Source organism: Homarus americanus, unplaced genomic scaffold, assembly GCF_018991925.1.
Source record: "Homarus americanus isolate GMGI-L3 unplaced genomic scaffold, GMGI_Hamer_2.0 scaffold11022, whole genome shotgun sequence".
In the NCBI taxonomy this organism is placed as follows: Eukaryota; Metazoa; Arthropoda; class Malacostraca; order Decapoda; family Nephropidae; genus Homarus; species Homarus americanus.
In genome coordinates, this window is record NW_024737068.1 from 15,418,282 (window position 1) to 15,440,711 (window position 22,430).

General features: G+C 37.3%; 1 protein-coding gene across 2 annotated transcripts in view; it reads right to left on the reverse strand.

Annotated features, from left to right (window-relative positions):
* The window catches only part of LOC121873001 (vam6/Vps39-like protein), a 44,977-nt gene that overhangs the window by 4,897 nt on the left and 17,650 nt on the right, over positions 1-22,430 (reverse strand). For both annotated transcript variants that reach the window (XM_042376235.1, XM_042376234.1), the window contains 8 exons: positions 19,566-19,747; positions 18,297-18,416; positions 16,167-16,269; positions 13,764-13,909; positions 11,021-11,179; positions 10,385-10,519; positions 9,878-9,972; positions 8,084-8,140 (listed from right to left, as the gene is read on the reverse strand). In XM_042376235.1, the coding sequence (XP_042232169.1) occupies positions 8,084-8,140; positions 9,878-9,972; positions 10,385-10,519; positions 11,021-11,179; positions 13,764-13,909; positions 16,167-16,269; positions 18,297-18,416; positions 19,566-19,747 (997 nt within the window). The remainder of the gene's footprint in view (positions 1-8,083; positions 8,141-9,877; positions 9,973-10,384; positions 10,520-11,020; positions 11,180-13,763; positions 13,910-16,166; positions 16,270-18,296; positions 18,417-19,565; positions 19,748-22,430) is intronic.

The window sequence follows — 22,430 nt, forward strand, 5'->3', positions numbered from 1 at the left end:
AAGTACACTATAGTAATACAGGGGTATGTATATGTGTTAAGGAAGTAAAAGCTGGGGATATATTGGACCAGCAGTGAAGCATGGACCCTGAGTGTATGAGGAAGACACAACTCAGAAGTGACATTCTTGAGAGCCATGTGTGAGATGAATACAATGAGAATGGAGATGTGGAAATAATATCATTGTATAGAATGTTGACCAGGACGTAGTGTGTGAACAACAAGTGAAAGATTGATAAAAATGTAGAGAGTAATTCAAATTGGTAGGAAGAAGAAAGAAAGAAAGACCAAGAACTTAAGGAAGGATGGAATGAATGAAGTAACTTATGTGGACATCCAAGCAGCAGCAGTAGATGTGAAACTTAAGAGAATATAGACTTATGCAGAATATGGGAATGTCACAGCGGTTAATATGAACCGATAACATCAAACAGTGTGTGCTTGTTGGTGATTCCCACCACACACCAACGGTATACAAGATGTTAGCAGGAAGAGTCTTGGAAGACAAAAAAGTAGTAAGTGTATAACCCTGATGTACAGTACTGTGTGTGTGTAGGATTTTTTTTTTTTTTACGGGGATTAGCCCACCCGGGCACAGGTCATCGACCCACAACGGGGCCTTGGGCACGAAAAAGTAAGAATAGAAAGAAATTAAAAATAGAAAAGGAAAAGGTTATATTAATCTACACCACGAAGATGCTGGAAAACCAGCGTTATAAAGTGAGACAGATTGTATGAGTATGGAAACACAGAAGAAGGCAGAGCATTCCACAGTTTGGTTGTGTGAGGAAAGAAGGATGTACTATGACGGGTTATTATCGTGTGACCAACATCCACAGAGAAACGGTGGGCACCACGGGCAAGATGTGTGTTACGAACCTACGGCCTTGCCGGTAGTACACAGGATGTCAAATCCAAAGAACATTGCCCATTAAAGTACCTGTAAAAGAGAGTGAAGCAACATTGCGGCAAAGAGAAAGGGAAGAAAGATTGTCGACTAAAGGAGGAGAGTTAATAAGACGAAATGCCTTTGATTCCCCTATTTAACAGTTGGACAGAAGAAGAGCCACCCCATATATTAGAGCAGTACTCCAAGTTAGGACAAATGAATCCCTTATATACTTGAAGCAACTGCTCAGGAGTGAAGTAGCTATGGCATCTGTACAACATTCTCAACTTTCAGAAGGTAGCTTTAGCAATGTTGAGTATGTGTGGCTTCCATGACATATTAGAGGAAATGGTGAGGCCTAACATATCTATTTTAGAATTTGGCAGAATAATAGCATCCTGAAATGGTATTAGGCACTGTTCAAAAATTATTTGTTACATGCAGGACAGACTCAGTGGTCCCATATAACAAAGCTTATGAAGAAAGAAATGAACAAGCAACTCTTCAATTATCTTTTATTTAGGACATAGATATGAATTAAATAAATGTATCTTGTATAAAGTGTATATAAAAGCAGTTATGATATATATATATATATATATATATATATATATATATATATATATATATATATATATATATATATATATATATATATATATATATATATATATATATATATATATATATATATATATATATAATGATCATCAGATCTCATAAAATTTCAGTAAATCACAAAATGCTGACATGATGCTCCAGCTCACTGCACATTCAGACAAGATGTCAACAGTGAATAAAACATTTTTATCACACAATCACAGCCAAACCGGCAATTCTGATTATTATTCCTCATCTTGACGAGCCAGAAGCCAATGATTCTCTTTTGTGCTTTTTTTAAATGCAGACAGATAGAGAGAGACACACACATACAGGGCTAATTACAAATAAACTGAGATGTTCTATGTCTTGAGATACTTCCCCACTGCTCACTCTCTCACAAGATCATAAAGCATTCCTTTGTTGTTCACATTCTATTATCCATTCTTCCATTTTAGACTCAATACGTTAATAATCTGTACTGTTCTAACATGAAGCAAACTTTAACTACTTTGTGTTTACCAAAATAGGCCACCTTTATCAATACAAATACTGAGTGAGTGACACTACACTACTGTACTTGGAATATATGATGTGTACCACCTGTTGAAACACCTACTGTACAACAACATGTAATTCACCATCTTCTGTACCCTCTCCACGCTAACCTGGCCACGCCCCTCGTCTATAGCTACAAATAGCCGATTGGTTCACTGAGCATTTTACCTTCCTCCGGACTGCGTGTGTACTGTATAAATGCGTATTTATATCGACCTTTCATGATAAATATTAAAAATTTTCTAACATCCTCTCTGAAGTGCTAATGCCTTGAAATCATTTGCATTTTGATAGTTCAAATACTGTATTTAACATTTTTTAGATAATAACAGGTCTGCTTACCAATTGTGAAGGCATTTAGTATGAATTTTCTATGAACCAATCAGCTATTAATATAGAAGAGGGGCATGGCTTATGGGCCAGGTTAGGGTGGAAATACTAGAGTTATATTTCTCTCTCTCTCATAACTCACTCATCATCACAGCTTCCTAATGGATTTACTACAAAAATAAGTAAGATCTTAAGCCCTATGACTTTTCACTAACAATACTCTGTACTATCTTCTTTATACAATTGTTTTCACTACTATAGTAGGTGTTGTAGTTCATAGCTGATATTGTACACTTCTCAATAAGAAATAATAGCACTGCTCAATTATATCATCAATAACACCATAAACAATTACTCAAAATAGTTCTTTAATAAATTTGCTATATCTGCTTTCTAATGTAACTTGGTTATATTTACAATTTCTTCAAGGTGATGCAATATACACTCATTAATTTGCATTTCTTATAATATATTCTGCATTTATATGACAAACTTATAAGAGTAAATAAAAATTTCTTAACACATCTCTCCACATCAACCTGGTTTCTGTGCTAAAATTCACAAGATGGTCCTATGGTAAGGGAGATCAAAGTGTACAGTCACTCAAAAAACTATCATTACCCAAATTATGTTAGACAATTTGATACAATAGACGAAGAATTCTGACAACCCTATTGAGACAACTAAAAGTCAGTGTTCATCCTAAAATAAATTGATCGACCCCCGGTACAGACAATATACAGTAGATAGTTTTGAGTGACTGTACCACCTGATGTACACAAAATCATGTACTATACAGGACAAAACAGCTCTTGCAGTATTACAATAAAACCACAAATTAAAGGTCTTAGGGCAGGGGAGGGGCAGCTGAGTGGTCATTAATTATGGAAAGTTTAATGTGAGGGAAAGATGCTGGCCGTCCCTTACTCAACTCCCATCACACTCTTGTTTATACAGTACTGTACTGTAGTGTACTGTAGTATACTGTACTGTTCTACAAATGGTTAAATAATTATACACAATATCTAAAGATGAAATTTGGTGGAAAAGAACTGTGGTGTGGTAAGGGGCATGGCATGTGTGATGGCTAGTGGTTTACATTTTCTATTAATTAGTTTCAATCTAATCTGTGTATCATATTTACTATACCACTAATATATAGTGGCATAAACACAAGCAAACCTGTGCAAGCCTGGAAAATAACTGCAAAATTATGAAAATGATAACAACATATTCTACATACAGACACAGTCTAAAACACACATACCTCTACAACCACATAAACATTCTCACACACAAGTGCACAAAAGCTCACTCTCATATGTAATAACCTCACACCACTGAGGCAGCCCAGGCTCATGGTGGTCAGCTAGGTGACCACCACAAAGAATAAACATACAGTTAACTTCTATCCTGGAGCGAGGTTAACTGTACAAAAGTCAGGTCACTGATAAGAGGTGACCTGACCATCATTTACTTGTCTTGCACAATGGTCACAGACTGATGTCTTTCATCAATTACTTACAACTTGATCAACACTAAATGCTTTATGTTACATTGTAAAAATTTACTGTATGGCTACACATGTGGATACTCTTACACAGACACACTTAAATACACATCCTTGACCACCGAAAGGTCAAGACATATCTGGCGCTGCTCTGGCAGCTGCCAGGCCAACTGTAATGTTGGCACTTACCCCAAATCCCTCCCCTCAACCCCTCCTCCTCACTGTTATATCAGAAAGTTCTCGGCAGAAGTTACAATATTATTTAGGAAAGAAGTGGAACCAGTGATGAACAGATGCTTTTGCCAGTGAAAACAACATAACAGTAACAGCTGAGAGTTGTACCCAAGTTAACCTTCACACAGTGAGGTCCCTGGTACCCAGTGATAACTGGCCATGAGATCCCAACAACAAGCAACGACGTGTTAATCTGTCCACGATAGGGAGGTCAAGGACCGCACCTGATTGTACACCACCCGAGTGAATGAGGTCCTGTGACACCAGGCCACGTGGTGTACCCATGACACTACGACACCACGTAGTGAATGAGTTGCTACAGCATCATGTGTGATCCCCCATAACACCATCTGTGAGGGAATTACTACACCGCGTCAGACCCCTCATAACACCATCTGTGAGGGAATTACTACACCGCGTCAGGCCCCTCATAACACCATCTGTGAGGGAGTTACTACACCATGTCAGGCCCCTCATAACACCATCTGTGGGGGAGTTACTACACCACGTGAGGCCCCTCATAACACCATCTGTGAGGGAGTTACTACACCACGTGAGGCCCCCCATAACACCATCTGTGAGGAATTACTACACCGTCAGACCCTCATAACACCATCTGTGAGGGCCCCTCATAACACCATCAGGGAATTACTGTCCCTCATAACACCATCTGTGAGGGAGGTGAGGGAATTACTACACCACCAGCCCTCATAACACCATCTGTGAGGGAATTACTACACCTCAGACCCCTCATAACACCATCTGTGAGAAATTACTACACCACGTGAGACCCTCATAACACCATCTGTGAGGGAATTACTACACCACGTGAGACCCCTCATAACACCATCTGTGAGGGAATTACTACACCATGTCAGGCCCCTCATAACACCATCTGTGAGGGAGTTACACCACGTCAGGCCCTCATAACACCATCTGTGAGGGAGTTACTACACCACGTCAGGCCCCTCATAACACCATCTGTGAGGGAGTTACTTCACCACGTCAGGCCCCTCATAACACCATCTGTGAGGGAGTTACTACACCACGTCAGGCCCCTCATAACACCATCTGTGAGGGAGTTACTACACCACGTGAGGCCCCTCATAACACCATCTGTGAGAGAGTTACTACACCAGATGTCTGCTGTTCAACACCTCAGCGCACATGACCTACGTGACCTCCACTGTAAACATTAATTTGTATGTTCACTGTTTGTTCCTTTACTTTCCTCTAATGAAAGCTTTTGTTAAACACCCCCCCCTCCCCTTATGTCAATGTATGTAATAAATCATTTATGTCCAATGTATATTTTCAGTTTTCGGGCTGTAGAACTTTTTCAATAAACCGTTATTATTATTATACTGTACTGCTATACACAAACAATCTTACACGTAATATTCACATATACAGACAGAGTTGTAAAGTAACTAAGTAAATTCACTTGAGTACTATACTCCACTAACTTTTTTGGGATTTACAAAGTACTCAAACTTTTCAGCACCTTTACTAAAGTATGGTTTTCTAATACCTCTACTCCAATACAATTGAAAAAAAAAAAAAAAATGTTACTCGTTACATGCCCCAAACAAAAGTTTTAAATGTGCAATCACAGGACAAACTTGGAAGTTAACCAATGACAAGCATTTTTTCATGTGTGGAACAAATACATGTGTTCTTTCATATCATTTCATTTATGTGCCCAAGCAATGAACACGGAGTTTAAGCGCTCAAGCTGCCCATTCCACCATTTCCTTGTTCGGTGCTACAGAGGCAACAATCATCCACAAACTCCTCAACTGAAGGGGCTTCATAGCTACTTGGCATGTTCAGGGGATGGAATGGAGCTACTGAAGTCTTTCCCATCATTATGTGACTTATCTCTCAAGCTCAACACCCCACTACCTGCATCTGCTGCTTGTGAGCGTGTTTAGTCATGTTGGGCTTATATTTAGGCCTAAAAGCTCCCAATTGGGAAGCCATAATTTTGAGAATCAGTTATTGACTAATCTCAGTAGAAAAATTTGCAAATAAACATGTGTAATGCTCTTTTATTTTTATCTTTGGTTAACTAGGCACTCACCAGCCATCAATCATCACAGGAAGACACAGCCAAGAGACTGTGCACCTGGGACAGCTGCCATCAGGTAAACACAACTAATCTAATCTAACCTAAGCCAGGCAACTGTGGAAAATGGCCATAAAATGGTGATAGTGATGATGACAATATTAATAATGTAAACTAAAAACCTTAAATCATCCAATTAACAGGAATAATTACATCAGGTTTAATTATTAACTTTTTACAGTGAAACCTCTACCTGTATATAACGGACTTTTCTCTCTATATAATCCGTTAGATGCGGGTTTCACATCTAACGGACCCTCTTATATAATGGACTTTCATCTCTATACAGTTCGTTAGATGGAAGTTTCACATCTAACAGACCCTCGATATATTAACAGACTTTTCTCTCCATAAAATCCATTAAATAAATGTTTTACTGTAATTAATTAGATTCTACAATGGATTTTCTACTATAAAATCCATAAGAAATAATAATTTGTGATGGAGTCAATAATTCTTCACATCACTCAATAAATACTGTATTCTCAGATCTGTCTCCACTACAGAAGGCACAAGAAAGAGGAGGAAAAACAATGAGATAATCAATGGTAAGACTCTTGTGTAGCTAAACCTTATGTACTTCCACTCTCACATTCAAAAGATTATCAACATTGGTAACTTTTTGTTGTCAGATCAATAACAGTTTCAATTATACAATTAACCCCTACTAAATAACCATCACAAAATAAAAATCTGACAATGCTGAGGACATGACCATTATGCAGGGGAAATATGGTGCACAGTATAATGACAGCCTTCACTATACAGTAGATCCTTCCTATTCTCAGGTCTGAGATTCACGATTTCGACGATTCGCGGTAAGCAGATGGTGGCTAGCTTGCAAGCACTTTCCTGCAGCACAATGAGTCACCCCACGCAGCATCTGGTGTTGCACTCTCAAAGCTTAAGTGTTTCTGTGTGAAATGGCCCCTAAAAGACTGCCTAGTATCAGTGCTAGTAATGCTAGTGGAGTGAAATGTAAAAGGCAGAAGTCAGTGATGACTTAAAGGAAGGGATGAGTGGTGCCACAGCTGGTCGGTTGTTTGGTATTGACTATACAGTAGTGCACTAAGGTAGTATAAGTTGCTGTTCGTGGTTTTGCCTATTCGTGCCATTCCTTGGACCCTATCCCTCGTGAATAACAAGGGCTTACTGTACTGTACTCTTACATCATCACTATACTGTACTCTTACTCAGTACCTTACATCATCACTACAGTTCAGTTATAAACATAATGAAGGAACAAGATCCGATGACAAGAGAGAAAAATATTAATTTACAAGTGTTATCCAGCCACCATATTAACACCCGATTCTTGGAAATATATTCAGCACCACCACTAGTGTCATGTCACCACACCACCACTAGTGTCATGTCACCACACCACCACTAGTGTCATGTCACCACACCACCACTGGTGTCACCACACCACCACTAGTGTCATGTCACCACACCACCACTAGTGTCATGTCACCACACCACCACTAGTGTCATGTCACCACACCACCACTGGTGTCACCACACCACCACTAGTGTCATGTCACCACACCACCACTAGTGTCATATGTCACCACACCACCACTAGTGTCACCATCTACCGTACTTGTAAAAATATTAGTATGAGTGGCAGAGGTGAAATATACTCCATGATGAGAGACATTACTCAGCTGCCCACCATAGTGATTGATTCATAAGCTGGACCACTGCTGTCAACCTCTCCCTCGCCTCACATGAGCCCTTCATTTATGGCTTATTTAATATCATCAAAGAACATCAGTACAGTATGAATGATAAAACAAGCAACTCTATAACCATGTTGTGCTGCAATACCTCACCTCTGGTTCTGGCAGGAGAAGTGTACAATATCACCATTTGGATACCAAGCAAATGCACTGAAAAGAAAAATAACATAATAATAACACTAAAAATATTAATAATATGAATAAGCATCAAGAAAATTTATTGTATGCACTATACTGTATGTCTTTAAGTGTACAGTCACTCATAAAACTATCTTTACTTGGGTTGATGAATGTCAGTATGAACACTGTGACTCCTGTTGTCTCAGTAGGGTTGTCAAAATCCTTCATCTGTTGTCATATTTTCTCAACACAATTTTGTATAGATAGATTTTTTAGAGACTGTACATCGACCACCAAAAACAGACGATTGCTATGTTCACCAATAACACCCATTGAAATGGTGCAGATACATACCCGAGTAAACAATGTATAATACCAATGTACAGTACTAATACCATTGTGGGGACACATACATAAATAAATACAGTAAACCCTCGCACTTCTGGACCTCTCAGATCCAGATTTCGGTGGGTCAGAATCGACATCTGTATGCGGTAAATTCCTATGTGGTCTCCTTCTCTGTCTGAATGCCATGTTTACTCCCCCGCTGTTAAAATGGACCCAGTCCGTGTCATCTGCGGGGCCAAGCTGTGGTGTTACGGTTGTTTTTCAACTCGTATTTTCGGGGCGATATACGTAACTTTCTTCATTTATTATTTTACTCGGTTACATGCACACGCCATCCTACATACACCGTACAGTATTGTGAAAAAAGTAAAAGGACAAAAACGTAACGGGAGGAGAGCGCAGAGTGTACGGGGAAGCGTTGCTAGGGTAATGGAATCCCAGTGTAGGCAAATGGCGACTGTGTTAAACTTTCATTTGGCTTTTATTTATTGGTTTGGCAATACAGTATTTTTGGGGGTAACTTATTTATTGGTATTATTTTGATTTATTCCTCACATTTCCTGATATTATATATATTATTTTAAGAAAACTATGGTTACTGGAGGTAAATACACACAAAAGTTTTTTCCCAAATACTCCCTACCATAAAATATGTTACTGAAGTTTTGGTTTTACTGTATTAACACCAAACTTCTACATAAATGATGAGTGTGTATGTGACATCACATTGAGGGAGGGAGGGAGGGCTCCTCAGTTAACAGGCGGCTCACTTAACCTGCACTCACACACACCCTTGTTCTTTATATATTCTTATTTTATTGTTTTATATTATATTATTTCTAAGCCACATTAGAGTATTTTAATGATATGTCTATAACTTTTATAGCATTAATGCTCCAGAAATGGTTGTGAACCATGGGACAGTGTATGTGTCTGTCTACTGCACCGTATGTGACGTCATGAAATGTGGCCGGAGTGGCGAGTCAGCCACTCCGGCCACATTCACTTTCCTCACAAACACCCATGCTCTTCATGTGTCTTAGTTTATATCTTTATATTATATTTTATAGTTTTATATTTCATTATCTTTATTTCTAACCCATAATAGAGTATTGTTATTATTTTTCCACAACTTTTATAGCATTACTGTTGAATTTTAGAAGTTGTGGAACATATCCTAATTTTCCCCATAAGATTAAGTAATGTGCATTCGTGTCCCGGTTCATCCAGACATTTGCCACCTCTGGACACCCTCTCCTCCCTAACTGTCCGGAAGTGCTAGGGCTTACTGTAATGTATAATGTCATGGTGAAGATACAAGCAAACTTACTGTAAGTAAACAATCACAAGATAAATAGAGAAGATGTAAATCTCAAAAAAAAAAAAATGATAAGTGCCACAGTACAGTACAGTACATACCTGTGTTTAGTGAACCTTTTACTACACACAGCACAGTAGGTGTATTCTGACAGCATGATCTTCAGTTTCTGGCGGGCAACAAGTTCTTCGCTTGTCTGCAAACGGGAAAATCAGCCAAGGAAATATACATTATTGTAATTAATGAGTAATAATATCCCAGCCAATATGTATGTAACATGAACATCTGTGGAAGGATTCACCGCAACATAGACATAACGCTAATACTGTATCTTTAACCCACAATGTTGAAATACAATTTTACTCTTTTCAATGCAGTTTGATTTACAAATTTTTCACTACCATTGTAAAATTAACATGTAATATTTTATGTCGTCTATACAGAACAGTTATTATGTAGGTCTATAAAAAGTGGTGTGTATGTTAGCATGAGGATCTGTGCATGCATGCATGTATGTATGTATGTATGTATGTATGTATGTATGTATGTGTGTGTGTGTGTGTGTGTGTGTGTGTAAGACAACAAGTAATAACCTAAGACTCTCTTACCTGGAGTTTGAGTGACTGTGTGAGACCTCGCATTATTTGCTTCTGTTTACACACTGAACTAGCCAGGTTAAATGATGCATGGATAAAAGGCTTCAACAAGTTGAGTGTTACTTCATCTGGTAACACCTTCAGCGCCTGCAACATAAAACACATAAATATTCCATCACATAGCTTGAGTTAATACTGTATCATAGACTCCATAATTATCAATAATATCACACAAAATTAAATTAGAGTACAGTAATAGTTAATTAATATACACAGTTGTTTGTGGTGTGAAGAACCAGATCTTCAAAGAACTTATTTACCACCTCCCAACGCCCTCACCAGAGACAACAATGACTTACTGTAATAAGCAACTCTTCATATCTCCCATCTAATACATTGACACTTTATATAAAAGGTCTCTTTACCAGGCTGTACTGTACTCATGTCAGTCTATCACCACTGTTTTATACATTAGTTTGTAATGGAGGCTGCGGGTTAATCCCAAGACGAGTTGATAAAACCAGCGTCCTCAAAGGGTCCGTAAACCATCATTACCAAAAGGTTGAACCATCATTCTCAAAGTTTTAAATCATCATCCTTAAAGAGTTAAGGGCACAGCTAAGTGGTTCCAACAATAAATGGTTTTACCTGGCCAAGATCTATACAATGTAGATGATTCTGTAGCAGTTCGAGAACAGTCTCAACATCTGGTTTTCCTGCCTGCTGCTGTTGCTGCATGACTGGGGAACCAGAAGTACTTCTTATGTCTATAGGACTGACCAGCAGCTTGAGGAGTGTCAAATATACCTGTGAAACACAAGACATTGATATTTATCCTGTACTATATGATGTACAGGAGGATCCCGTGTTATGGACGGGTTCCGTTCCTGAGGATGTTCTTTAGTCGAATTTGTACATATCGGAACACGTGCTACAGTAGAATGTCGATATAACGCAAGATACGTTCCAAGAGAGGTCGCTTTAAACTGAATTCGCACTAAATCCAAGTGTTGTTTCAATGGAATAATTTAGTTTGGTACTCGAGAGAAACACAAAATACTAAAAAGACTGACAGTCTACCCAGATGCACCTCAGTCCACCTCCTAAAATAAAAAAAACATTTTTTTTTTTAGTATTACAGTATTTTAAAAGAAACACTCATAAATCAACACAGCTAAAATTAAGGGATGCAAAATGGTCTGTTTACTGGCTGGGAAGATGGGGGGAGGGAGGTGAGGTGAGGTGATATGTTTACCAGTTGATGCCAAGGTCTAGTGCTTACAGGTATTTATTTATCTGTCCTTAAGAGTGACTTTATTCTCTTATAAAATGTCACTGAACTGACCTGGGAGAATATAATTAACATTGGCGGAATTCTTATAAGATAGTAATTAGTTTGAATATATACATGCTATAATTTGCATTAGACATACAAAATTAAGTTTTAATTAATTTTATTACAAAGGGCTAAGATTTTTATCTCGTGCAAAATATATGACGTTTATATTCAAATTATTCGCTGTCTTGCAAGGATTCTAGCAATGCATATTATATTCTCCTAACTTTATTCTGTGATATTATACAATGGTCCCTCGGTTAACGAACACAATTTGTTCCAGAACGTCGTTCGTTAACCGAAACCATTGTTTCAATGGGATTTTGGGTACAGTAATTGGTTCCAGCTCACAGAAAATTACATACTAAGTAAAAAAAAATATGCAATAAAGTACACTTACTTTGAGGTGTGTATGTAGAAGGCTCCTGGTTGATGATGATGATGATGATGGGAATTAGAATGGGGGTGGAGGAGAAGGGAGAAGAGAAAGAAGTGGGGGTGGAAGAGAAATCACCTCATGCTTGATGCTGTCATTTCACCCATAAAATTTTAAATTCACTCGGTGTAATTCAAGTTTATTTTCTTTAAATCAACACTGCACTGCACTATATATTGTCAATATGTTAAATAAATTTCAGAATGACCAAAAATTGTACTGTAAAAACATAAAAATACTCTGTGTTCAAGAGACCCACAAGCAAGATGTTTCCTCCACTGAACAGAGATACAAACTGAGGCCTTGGTGGGTGAGTGAAGTGGCTGATGGGCGCACCAAAAACTAGTTCCCTGTACTGCAATTATGTTAAACAAGTGTTAAAATGACTAAAAAATTTAATATAAAACTTGGAAAATTATTGAATAGTACAACCTTCTTGATATTTACTCCAATTTTAACGAATGTAAGCCCTAGAACCGACTTCTGTATTGGCGGACTAATCTTCCAGCTGGTGAGCAAGCCAAAGCATGTTGAAACAATTTCGTAAGAAATTCGTTACCTGAATTTTTGTTCGTTAACTGAATTGAATATTCTTATGGAAGGTAATTCGTTAACCAAAATTTCGTTAACCGAGGGATCATTGTATAAGATAAAAATTGTAAGCCTATAACCACCCAAACCTGGCTGGGAAGATAGGGGGGGGGGGGTGACAGTGACATATTTGACAGTTGGGGCCGAAGGTCTAGTGAAGTATTTATTTGTTTATTTATGTCCTTAAGATAGAGTTTTTGTTTTTTGTTTATAAAATGTCACAGAAGTGACCGGGGAGAATATAATTTACATTGCTGGAATTCTTATAAGATAATAATTAATTTGAATATAATCATGCTATAGTTTGCACTAGACAAAAATTTTAATAATTATTTAGTACCCGTACATTATTATGAGTACGTGTACAGTACAGTACTGCGTTGCCCTTAGGACAGTGTAGCGTGCCAAGAGAAACATTAGGTGTGAATTTTAAAATGTGATGAGCCAGATTGACTCATGCAAAAGAGGAAAGGTTCTCTTTAAATTAAAACATTGTCCTTAATTGTAGGTGTCGCTTTAAATCAATAATCTTAAATTGAATAGCTTTAAATCGACGTTCTACTGTACTGTATATGCATACTATACCGTACTCACATAACAATGTTTAAAATTCCACTATATCATAGCCTAAGTCCTTATATACATCTAAAATCACTTAATTTAAGAGAGAAAAAGAAATAGAATGACAAAATACAGTAAATGAAAGTAAAAAATAAGTCATTAGGTAAATAAAATACTACAAATTTTAAGTTTAACCTCGTTCGTATTGGCGGGCATTCATAAATTGGGGACCTCCTGTAATACACTGCTATATTGTGGTCATGAGTATAACAGTTTGTTACATCATGATACAGTAACATATGTCTATACTACAATGAGGTGCTCTTTATTAACATGGTCTGCAGAAGACTGATGAAACACCTCTAGTCACTTGTTGAGATATGGACATTTTGGTTGGGTTGGGCTGGGCTGGGCATTCAGTAGCTACCATTACAATACAGTACATGAAGAGCACACTTAAAACTAACCTCACTGCCAGGTCCTGAAGGGGTGTAGTGCTTCTGGCAGTACCTGAGGGCTGCCTGTGTGTCTCTGAGTGTGTTGGTGTAGATGGACAGTGCCTGATGATGCTGACCGAGACGCCCCAACAGCACGGCTCGCTCTTCGTGGAGACCTGCAGCAAGGAGTAATTTTATGGGACTTTATAGTAATTATACATGTTTATAAATCATACAAGACACTACTTCTTACACGTGGTGATTGACACACACACACACACACACAGCTAGTTATTATATATCATATTTGTATCACTTATGTTACTTGTATAATATTTATCAATCAAGAGATCCACTTCCCAATTATGTAACTGTATATTTTCAGTTTTCTGGCTGCCATGCTCTTTCAATAAACCATTAATTATTATTATTATTATTATTACACACTCACAACACATTATATTCATCTGTTATATAATGACCACAGGAATGTATTGTAGTGGATTTCTTCCCTACAAACGCTGTTTGTCGCTGAGTAGCCGACCCCGCGAATTCCCCAGTGTATGCCTCGTGGTCTAGGTCAACAAGCGCTGCCTTACATAGCGGAGGTCAACTATTAAGCCACGCCTACCTCCGCTATATAAGACCTGACCTCGTGGTGACCTGTCTCTTTCTACCTACACCAACCAGCAAGAAACACCACCTCCTCCATTCCTGCCTGGCAGTCCTCGCTCCCGCCGGCGAGCATGGCGACCCACAAGCTGGTCCTCCTGTGAGCATCCTCACCAACCAGCTCTCTCTACATCATGCTTGTAACCACTCTGCCACTTCCCAGCACCAAGCTGCACTGTACATCCAATATAATATGTATACAGAAAGCACATTGTGAATTTCCTTTCTCCATCCCATCCTGAGTGTGAACCAAACAACCTGTACCCCACAGTATCAATGAAATATAAATACTGATAAGAAGCTTGGTAAATTTGCAGTAGTGCACACAACTCTGTTAGAAAGTTAAAACTATGTTTTTCTAGTGTATTTTTGTGTGTTTTGATTGGTTTTGATCTTCATTTCCGTCGTAAATTGCCTATTTTTTAGTTATTGGGGGTTTTGGGTGGGGTGTTTTCCAAACAACATGATGGCCAGTCGAATAAAAAAATACACACACACACAAAAACACTAGAAAAACAGGCAAATAAACCTGACCTAACCTAACTCTCACTATATGGTGGAATCACTTATTTCTTACCTTATTGGCCTGGTTCTAGTTTGTCGTTCGATTCTGAGATTAGTACAGGTGAAAATGGCACTTTTCAAAAAATTGTTCCTTTGTAATCACTAACGGTGTACGAACACCAAGGTCTCTTCTTTGTCTTGGGAATAAGGAACGAGTTACCACAATGCCACATATGTCGGTCTTGACGATATTTACATTCGTTCTTACACTTAGAGCACTTTACTGAGGTCGGGAGAACACCACGAGATCTAAAAAATAATATAGCTTGTTAGTTTTTTCCCCCAAACGCGCAATCAACTTCATATAATTGAAGTGACACCCATCGCAGACTTCTATGGTCGGAAATGAATTTGAATTTAGAAATATGAGCGACCCAAAATAAAAATAGAATCCAATATTAAAAACCCCCGCAAATTAGACCACAAATCATTTTAATTGGTGGAAAAAAAACGCTTTTGATTGGCTGCGTGACGTGTACGGGATTGCATGCGTGTGACGATTTATGAAGGAAACACGTAGAGTGGGAGGTCAGGTAGGCAATAATGGCGGAAGTTTAATGGAAGAAAATAGAGAAATATCTGGCATGCTCTATCTCCTTTATTATACGTTTACAGCGGTAATGTAATAGAAGAAAATTACAGCTCCTCCCCGACTTACGACGGGGTTAGGGACCCAAATCCAGGTCGTAAGTCGAAAATGCTTAAATAATACATAGAAAATCTAAAATGGATGTCTCTTTTTCTTCTCAGCACCACAAAACTCTCACCTTTAAGCTTGTCAGCCATTTTAAAGTGAATTACAAACGAAAATTTTGTCTGTGCACTGAAGTTGGGACTCAAAAATATGTAATTTGACCAAATTTTGATACGACTGAGGCAGGTCGTAAGTGCGGGTGGCCGTAAGTCGAGTAGGTCGTAAGTCAGGGAGGAGCTGTATCTTAAAATTAGATGTCTTATTCGAATAAGATAATAAATTTTGGGTAGGAAAGTTGTGTGCACTAATGCAAAAACACCAGAAGCTTCACTCACAGTCACACCAGAAAAATACAGTGAAACCTCTATTTAACGGACTATATGGAGAGAGAAGTTCGTTATATAGAGGTTTCACTGTATTTTTCTGGTGTGACTTTTGAAGTGATGTAAAAAGAATAAGTTGATAGAGAACATAGTACATAGGAGATATTAAAAGAGACTTACCATCATAAGGAAAATGAATAAGGAGAGTCGCTGCTGTGTAATACTTGGATTCGTTGAGGAATTTTAGAAGTTTCTCACACACAATTTTTCTTCTTCCCTTCTCCTAAAAAAATAAAAAAAATAGAATGAATTTGTGTTGTTTAGTAATGGCTGCTGCTAGACCAGACTTATAAAATGATGAGTTAAACCAAGAGATATAATGTTATCCAAATTCATCGTTGGTTTATTCACGTGAGCTTAAATCACTCTGCTTTGAAACAATTCTAAGGTTAAATATATTTTCTGAGTTAGAGTGGTTGATTAACTGATGAGTAAAATATCTGGTCACGCAGCCTGTGGCCAATTGACACACAAAATGAAACTTATAATTTAAAACTTTGATATAAATTAAATAAAATTCTAATAAATTCAAATGCAGGTTGTACCTCTCTAGTCCAGCAACCTCGGGACCTGACCGGTGCCGGACCATGGAAATTGCCGGACCATGGAAATTTACCCTCTTCCTGGATAGATAGTGACTTGTGCTTATGCTTGGAAGCACTAGCACCACTTTCTCTACATCATGGTCTCTTTGAAGACATATTGAAGGGTTAAATGTCGTATAGTAGCTTCTCAAATTTCACGAGTTTTTAATTCTTAAAGTATTTTATTGGAACACAAAAAAAAAAAAATAAATTTTGATGACGGAAACTTGAATTTCGACGGGTTTGAACGGCCCGCCAACGTGCAGACAACGTGCATAATCGTGTAAACAGCGTCATTTCTCTTATGTACAAAAGATTCATTATTGTTTATTACTGAATGTCTTTTTTATTGAATTAATGTTTATGTGTGCAAAATGAGCAATACAATTCATTAATAATACGTAGAATATTAAAACACACGAGGAAATGACACAGCATTGTTTTCATTGATTACAAAGCCAGTTACTGACTGGTTCTACATATAAAACTGAAGAAAATAAGACCTTGGTTGTAGCTGTAGTAAAATTAATATGGTTGTTTTAAGTAATGTTATTTAATGTTAATAAATGGAATAATAGATGTAGCTAACGATAATGGTAAAGAAAAAAGAGAGATCGCATATGTAAGTGCGCACACGTGAAAACATATCGTCATTACTTTACATAAGAATATAAAAGCAACACTTATTTACTGTTTATATATATTTTAATTAATGATTCTGAATTTGTTTTTATTGAATTAATGTACGTGTGTGCAAAATTAACAATACAATTTATTAATAATACGTGGAATATTAGAGGAGACGAGACGGCTGCCGGCATTGTTTATGCTAAAGCTTACGAAACCAGTGACTGATTGGTTCTACATATAAAACTGAAGAAAATAAGACCCTGATTTTAGCTGTAGTAAAATTAATGTAAAAAAATTAATATGGTTGTTTGAAGTACCTGTAATGTTATTTAATATTAATAAATGGAACAATATAAGTAGCTAACCATTAATGGTAAAAAAAAAGTGAGACTGCTCGTATGTAAGTGCGCACATGTGAAAACATATCGTCATTACTCTACATAAGAATATGAAAGCAACATTTATTTACTGCTCATATATATTGAAGGGTTAAATGTTGTACTCTGTATAGACAAGCAGAGAGAGAGAGAGCAGCCGAACTGCCGGATGTAAACAAACCTTAATTTCCCGCGGCTTTGTTGTTTTTTTTTACGGGGATTAGCCCACCCGGGCATAGGTCACTGACCCACATTGGGGCCTGAGGGGCAAAAATTTAATACTCCTGTAATAATAATAATAATTCAGATAAGTAAAAAAAAAAAAAGAAGCTGCCTATCTACCTATTGGACAAACTTAAATCGTTCCGGACCACAGGAGTTTCCGGACCACAGAATGCCGGACTAGAGAGGTACAACCTGTACTACTAAAATTAATATAATATAAAATCCCACATTTATTTAAAAATCACAAGTGGTTAAGTACGTACCTCTTTTGCAATTAACAATTTAGAAAGTCCACCACCATGCACTGAACTTCTCTCGCTGAGCACCTTTGAGATGGAGAAGGAGCCATCCCTTCTAAGTAAGACTAATAAAAAACAAGTGACATTGATGACCAATTACTGTACCTTGAAATAAGTTTAATATGAAGAGCTTACCTCCTCCACATTTGCTGGGTCACTAGAAGTAAAAGGTGCCACCACTATATCACGGTACTGGTGAATGAGTTCGTTGTGTAGTAAAGGTGTCGTGTCCCCCCACTCTTGTAGTACATGTTCCTATTAATATAAGAAACTATGTACAGTTAGCAGTATCCATTGGTACAGTATATGAATGGGTTAGTTTACCCCAATGAACAAAATATATATATCATACTGTTCCTCAAAAAATGAATTATGTTCACAAATAAGAAAAAAATTCCTGATTACAGTACAGTATGCTATAATTTAGTAGCCAACACATAAAAAAATAAAAAATACAAATTTTGTATAAAACCTTATGGGAAAATATTGGTATGAGCAAAAATAGCTTCCATATAGTGAGAAAGAGGTGTAAGAATAGAATATTTGTACTGTATTAATGGAGTGAACATTCATACAGCAAGGGATACCTGTAAATGTATATCATAACAGACAATTTATTGTACAGTATACAGGTACAGTATTCAAATATTAATCACAACCTCCTGGTAAATTCTTAATAAAATTAAACTCTCAAATTTTGTGTTTCTCAGTTTGTGTTTTTATTATGACTTCATGACCCAACACTGAACAAACTTCCCAATATTATGTCCCAACATCATAAAACTACCAGAAATTGTATTGGAAAAAAGAAGAGAGAAAGGTGTACAAATAAATCAGCATCCATGGAAATATGTTGTCTATCATACAGTATCTTAAAGCAATGCAGAAAGACGAGTACAGTATGGGGGATGCAGTACAATATTAAGAGTTATCACTAATAATGGATAGCCCAACCACCCAAATGGTTAGTAAGTGATAAGTGGAAAGAGAAAAAAAAAGTCTTAAGTGGACGAGGAGCAAGAGTTGCATGATGTCTGGGAGCAGTCCTGGCTGGCTGGCTGGCTGGGGAAACACAAGGTTATCCATCAACCCAGACAAGAATTAAGACAGATCAAGATATTGTGTATTAAAGTGTTGGTAGGTACTGCACAGGTGACAAATGTATCTCTCACACTTGTGTCCTGGTTTCAATCCCCAGCCCAGAACTGATGTGAGAAGGGTGTTATCCAGTGTGACATTACCGAACATGGCAGGTTTTCTCTGGGTACTATAGTTTCCTCCTGTACTGTACTAACACCAGGCAGTAAAGCTCATAATAATGTAACAAAGAACAGACTAACTGACCAAATGACTAATAAGGTGACAAGTGGTGAAAAGATAAAATAAATAATATTGATCACCTACCAAATATGGGATTACAAGAGTTTTCTCTGTTTTCTTGAGAAAATTGAGAACTTTGGGTCGTGGCAGCTGATCCACTTCGCCTGACGTTGACTTGTCCCCAATAAATATTTTCAACCCATCTTCAGGGTGTGACTTTAACACCCAGCCCCCATACTCAAATATTAGATCTATGTGTTGAGGTCCTGAAACACAAAACAAATAATAATAAAACATAAAAAACCTCATAAAAATATATATGATACATGTGTGCACTTGTGACACTCTGAGGGTGAGGCTGGCATCACCCTGCTCTTCTCACATGACAAGTGCATCACTATATGGTTACACCACACAATACACTAGTATAAGGTTACACCACACAATATAGATTTGGCCTATTTTGTAAAAGTTATAAAAACAGTAGGTGATCGACAGCTATCCAAAATAAGTCAAATTTTAAAACAAAAAAGTTAAAAATATTGACGGTTTATTGAATTACTGCAGCAGAGGTTACGAGTAATTACTACCTGTACAACAATAACTGTGTGGCTGGGCCCAGCCTGGGCACTGTACTAGGGAGTCAGCATAATGCAATACTAACTTTATTCTTAACAGTTGATGAGTCACAGAGGCTGGGGTCTGGAGTGAGGAGTTTGTAATTATGAATCCAGTTAATGATGTCAAATGGTCACACATTTGTATTTTGAAAGCTGTTGGATTTTCCGAGTGAAGATCGTGTCCCAGATTGTACAGTACAGTACATTACCATAAAGTAACACGGCTTATTTATTACCTTGGATTAGAGTGGCCAAGTGTACATATATTACTGTACATTACTATAAACAGAATTGACACAGCTTTCTCTACTCACTAATGTAATAATTAAACACATTCATAATAATTAGTAGGTAGTAGGTAGCTATCAAACAGGGAGGTACTACCGCTTGGGAAGATATTGGAAGCATAATGTGTTGTGTAATGGTAGACCTTGCTGCAAGCAAATTTTTGGTCATTTTGAAATTTATTTTACATATTGACAATATATAATGCAGTACAGTGTTGATTTAAAGAAAATAATCTTGAATTACACCAAGAGAACTAAAATTTTATGGGTGAAATGGCAGCATGGGGTGACTTCTCTTGCACCCCAATGCCTTCTCTTCTCCCTTCTCCTCCACCCCCATTCTAATTCCCATCATCATCATCATCCAGGAGCCTTCTACATACACACCTCAAAGTAAGTGTACTTTTCTACCTTTTTAGTTGAATTTAGGCAATTTTCGGTGAGCTGGAACCAATTACCCAAAACCCATTGAAACAATGGTTTCGGTTAACGAGCAACCTTCTAGAACGGATTGTGCTCGTTAACCGAGGGACCACTGTAATCCAGATTTAGAATAATTCGGACAAAATCTGAACCTCTTTTTTTTTTTCTTTTTTTTTTAAAGATTTGTAGGAATATTATCTACCCACTGCTGAGATAAAACACCAGCATCTTTTTGGTTAAATGTAACATCACCACTAGTGTGGGGGGGGGGGGATGCAACTTTTAGCTTCAGACATGAAAAATATTTACCATTTACTGCCAGTAAACAATGGAAACATAAAATATGTACCAATTAGTAATGAAAAGTTGTGCAGTTCCTTCAGCAAATGAAGCTCACCAACTTGCAATAGGCAAAATTACCTGTGTTTTCAGTAGTCTATGTTGAAGTTCTTAGCACAGGCTAACTTATCATATCATATACGGTATCACAGTTCTCATTGATCTACAAAAAATACCGGTAATAAAAACCTTTTCGATATTTCACACTTAATATAATACCCGGTAATCTACTTCAACCTCCTATTGTTTACAACGACGCATGACGCACCACCAGCTGTTGAGCATCAGCTAGATGGTACACGTGTTTTTCGAATCGTTTTCAGTTAAAAAACTGTTACATCACACATATATTTTACCTAAACTGCGCCTGAATGAATATATTCTCGGAAATAAATAGTAGTTTTGCTGAAACGTGATGTATTTTAATGTAAAATAGGATAAAATACATGACGAAAACAAAAGATTTTACCTAACCTTCCGATGTTCAAGAGAAGTTACTCGTTTTTTTAATAGTTTTTGGTTAAAATACTGTTATATTACAATGGTATTCTATTCATACTGTGCTTGATATAATACATTCACGGAAATGTAATATTTTTGCGGAAATGACGTACGTATTACAGTGGAAAGTGGGATAAAATCGTGACGAAACAATGACTTTCGCATTCTTTCGTTCAAAAGATGTTCCCGTAATCGCTTTTCGATTGGTTTTCAGTTAAAAAACTGTTGTATTACAATAATATTCTATCCTAATTGACTTGAATAAATATTGCAATACAGTACTCCCTCTTTATCGACGGGGGTTACGTTCTGTAGACGGCCGTCGATAAAGAAACCGTCGATACCGTGATGGTTACGTAATTTTTCTAACTATTATTAGCATATGTTGAATAAATGTACCTTTAAGCATTAATGCGTTTCCTTTACACATAACCTTAAATAATAGTGTATAAATAATAATATAATAAGTGGACAAAAATACTAGCAAACTTACGATTTCATTTATTGAAGTGAACATCGGTCCTTACAGTAAACAATACAGTATATACAGTATATACAAGTGTGATGATTGAGGCTTATTAAAAGCCTGATGTCTGTGTTCAGGGAAGGTGGGCCGCGGGTAGACGCTAGTCACGCCACTAGTGCCGCCTAGCGGCGAAAGTACAAACAAGGCCCGCAGAGTTCAAATAAAGCCAAAATAAAAATCCGTCTAAATAATCCGTCGATAAAAAATCCGTCGATAAAGAGGGAGTACTGTACCATATTTCTGAATATTTTTA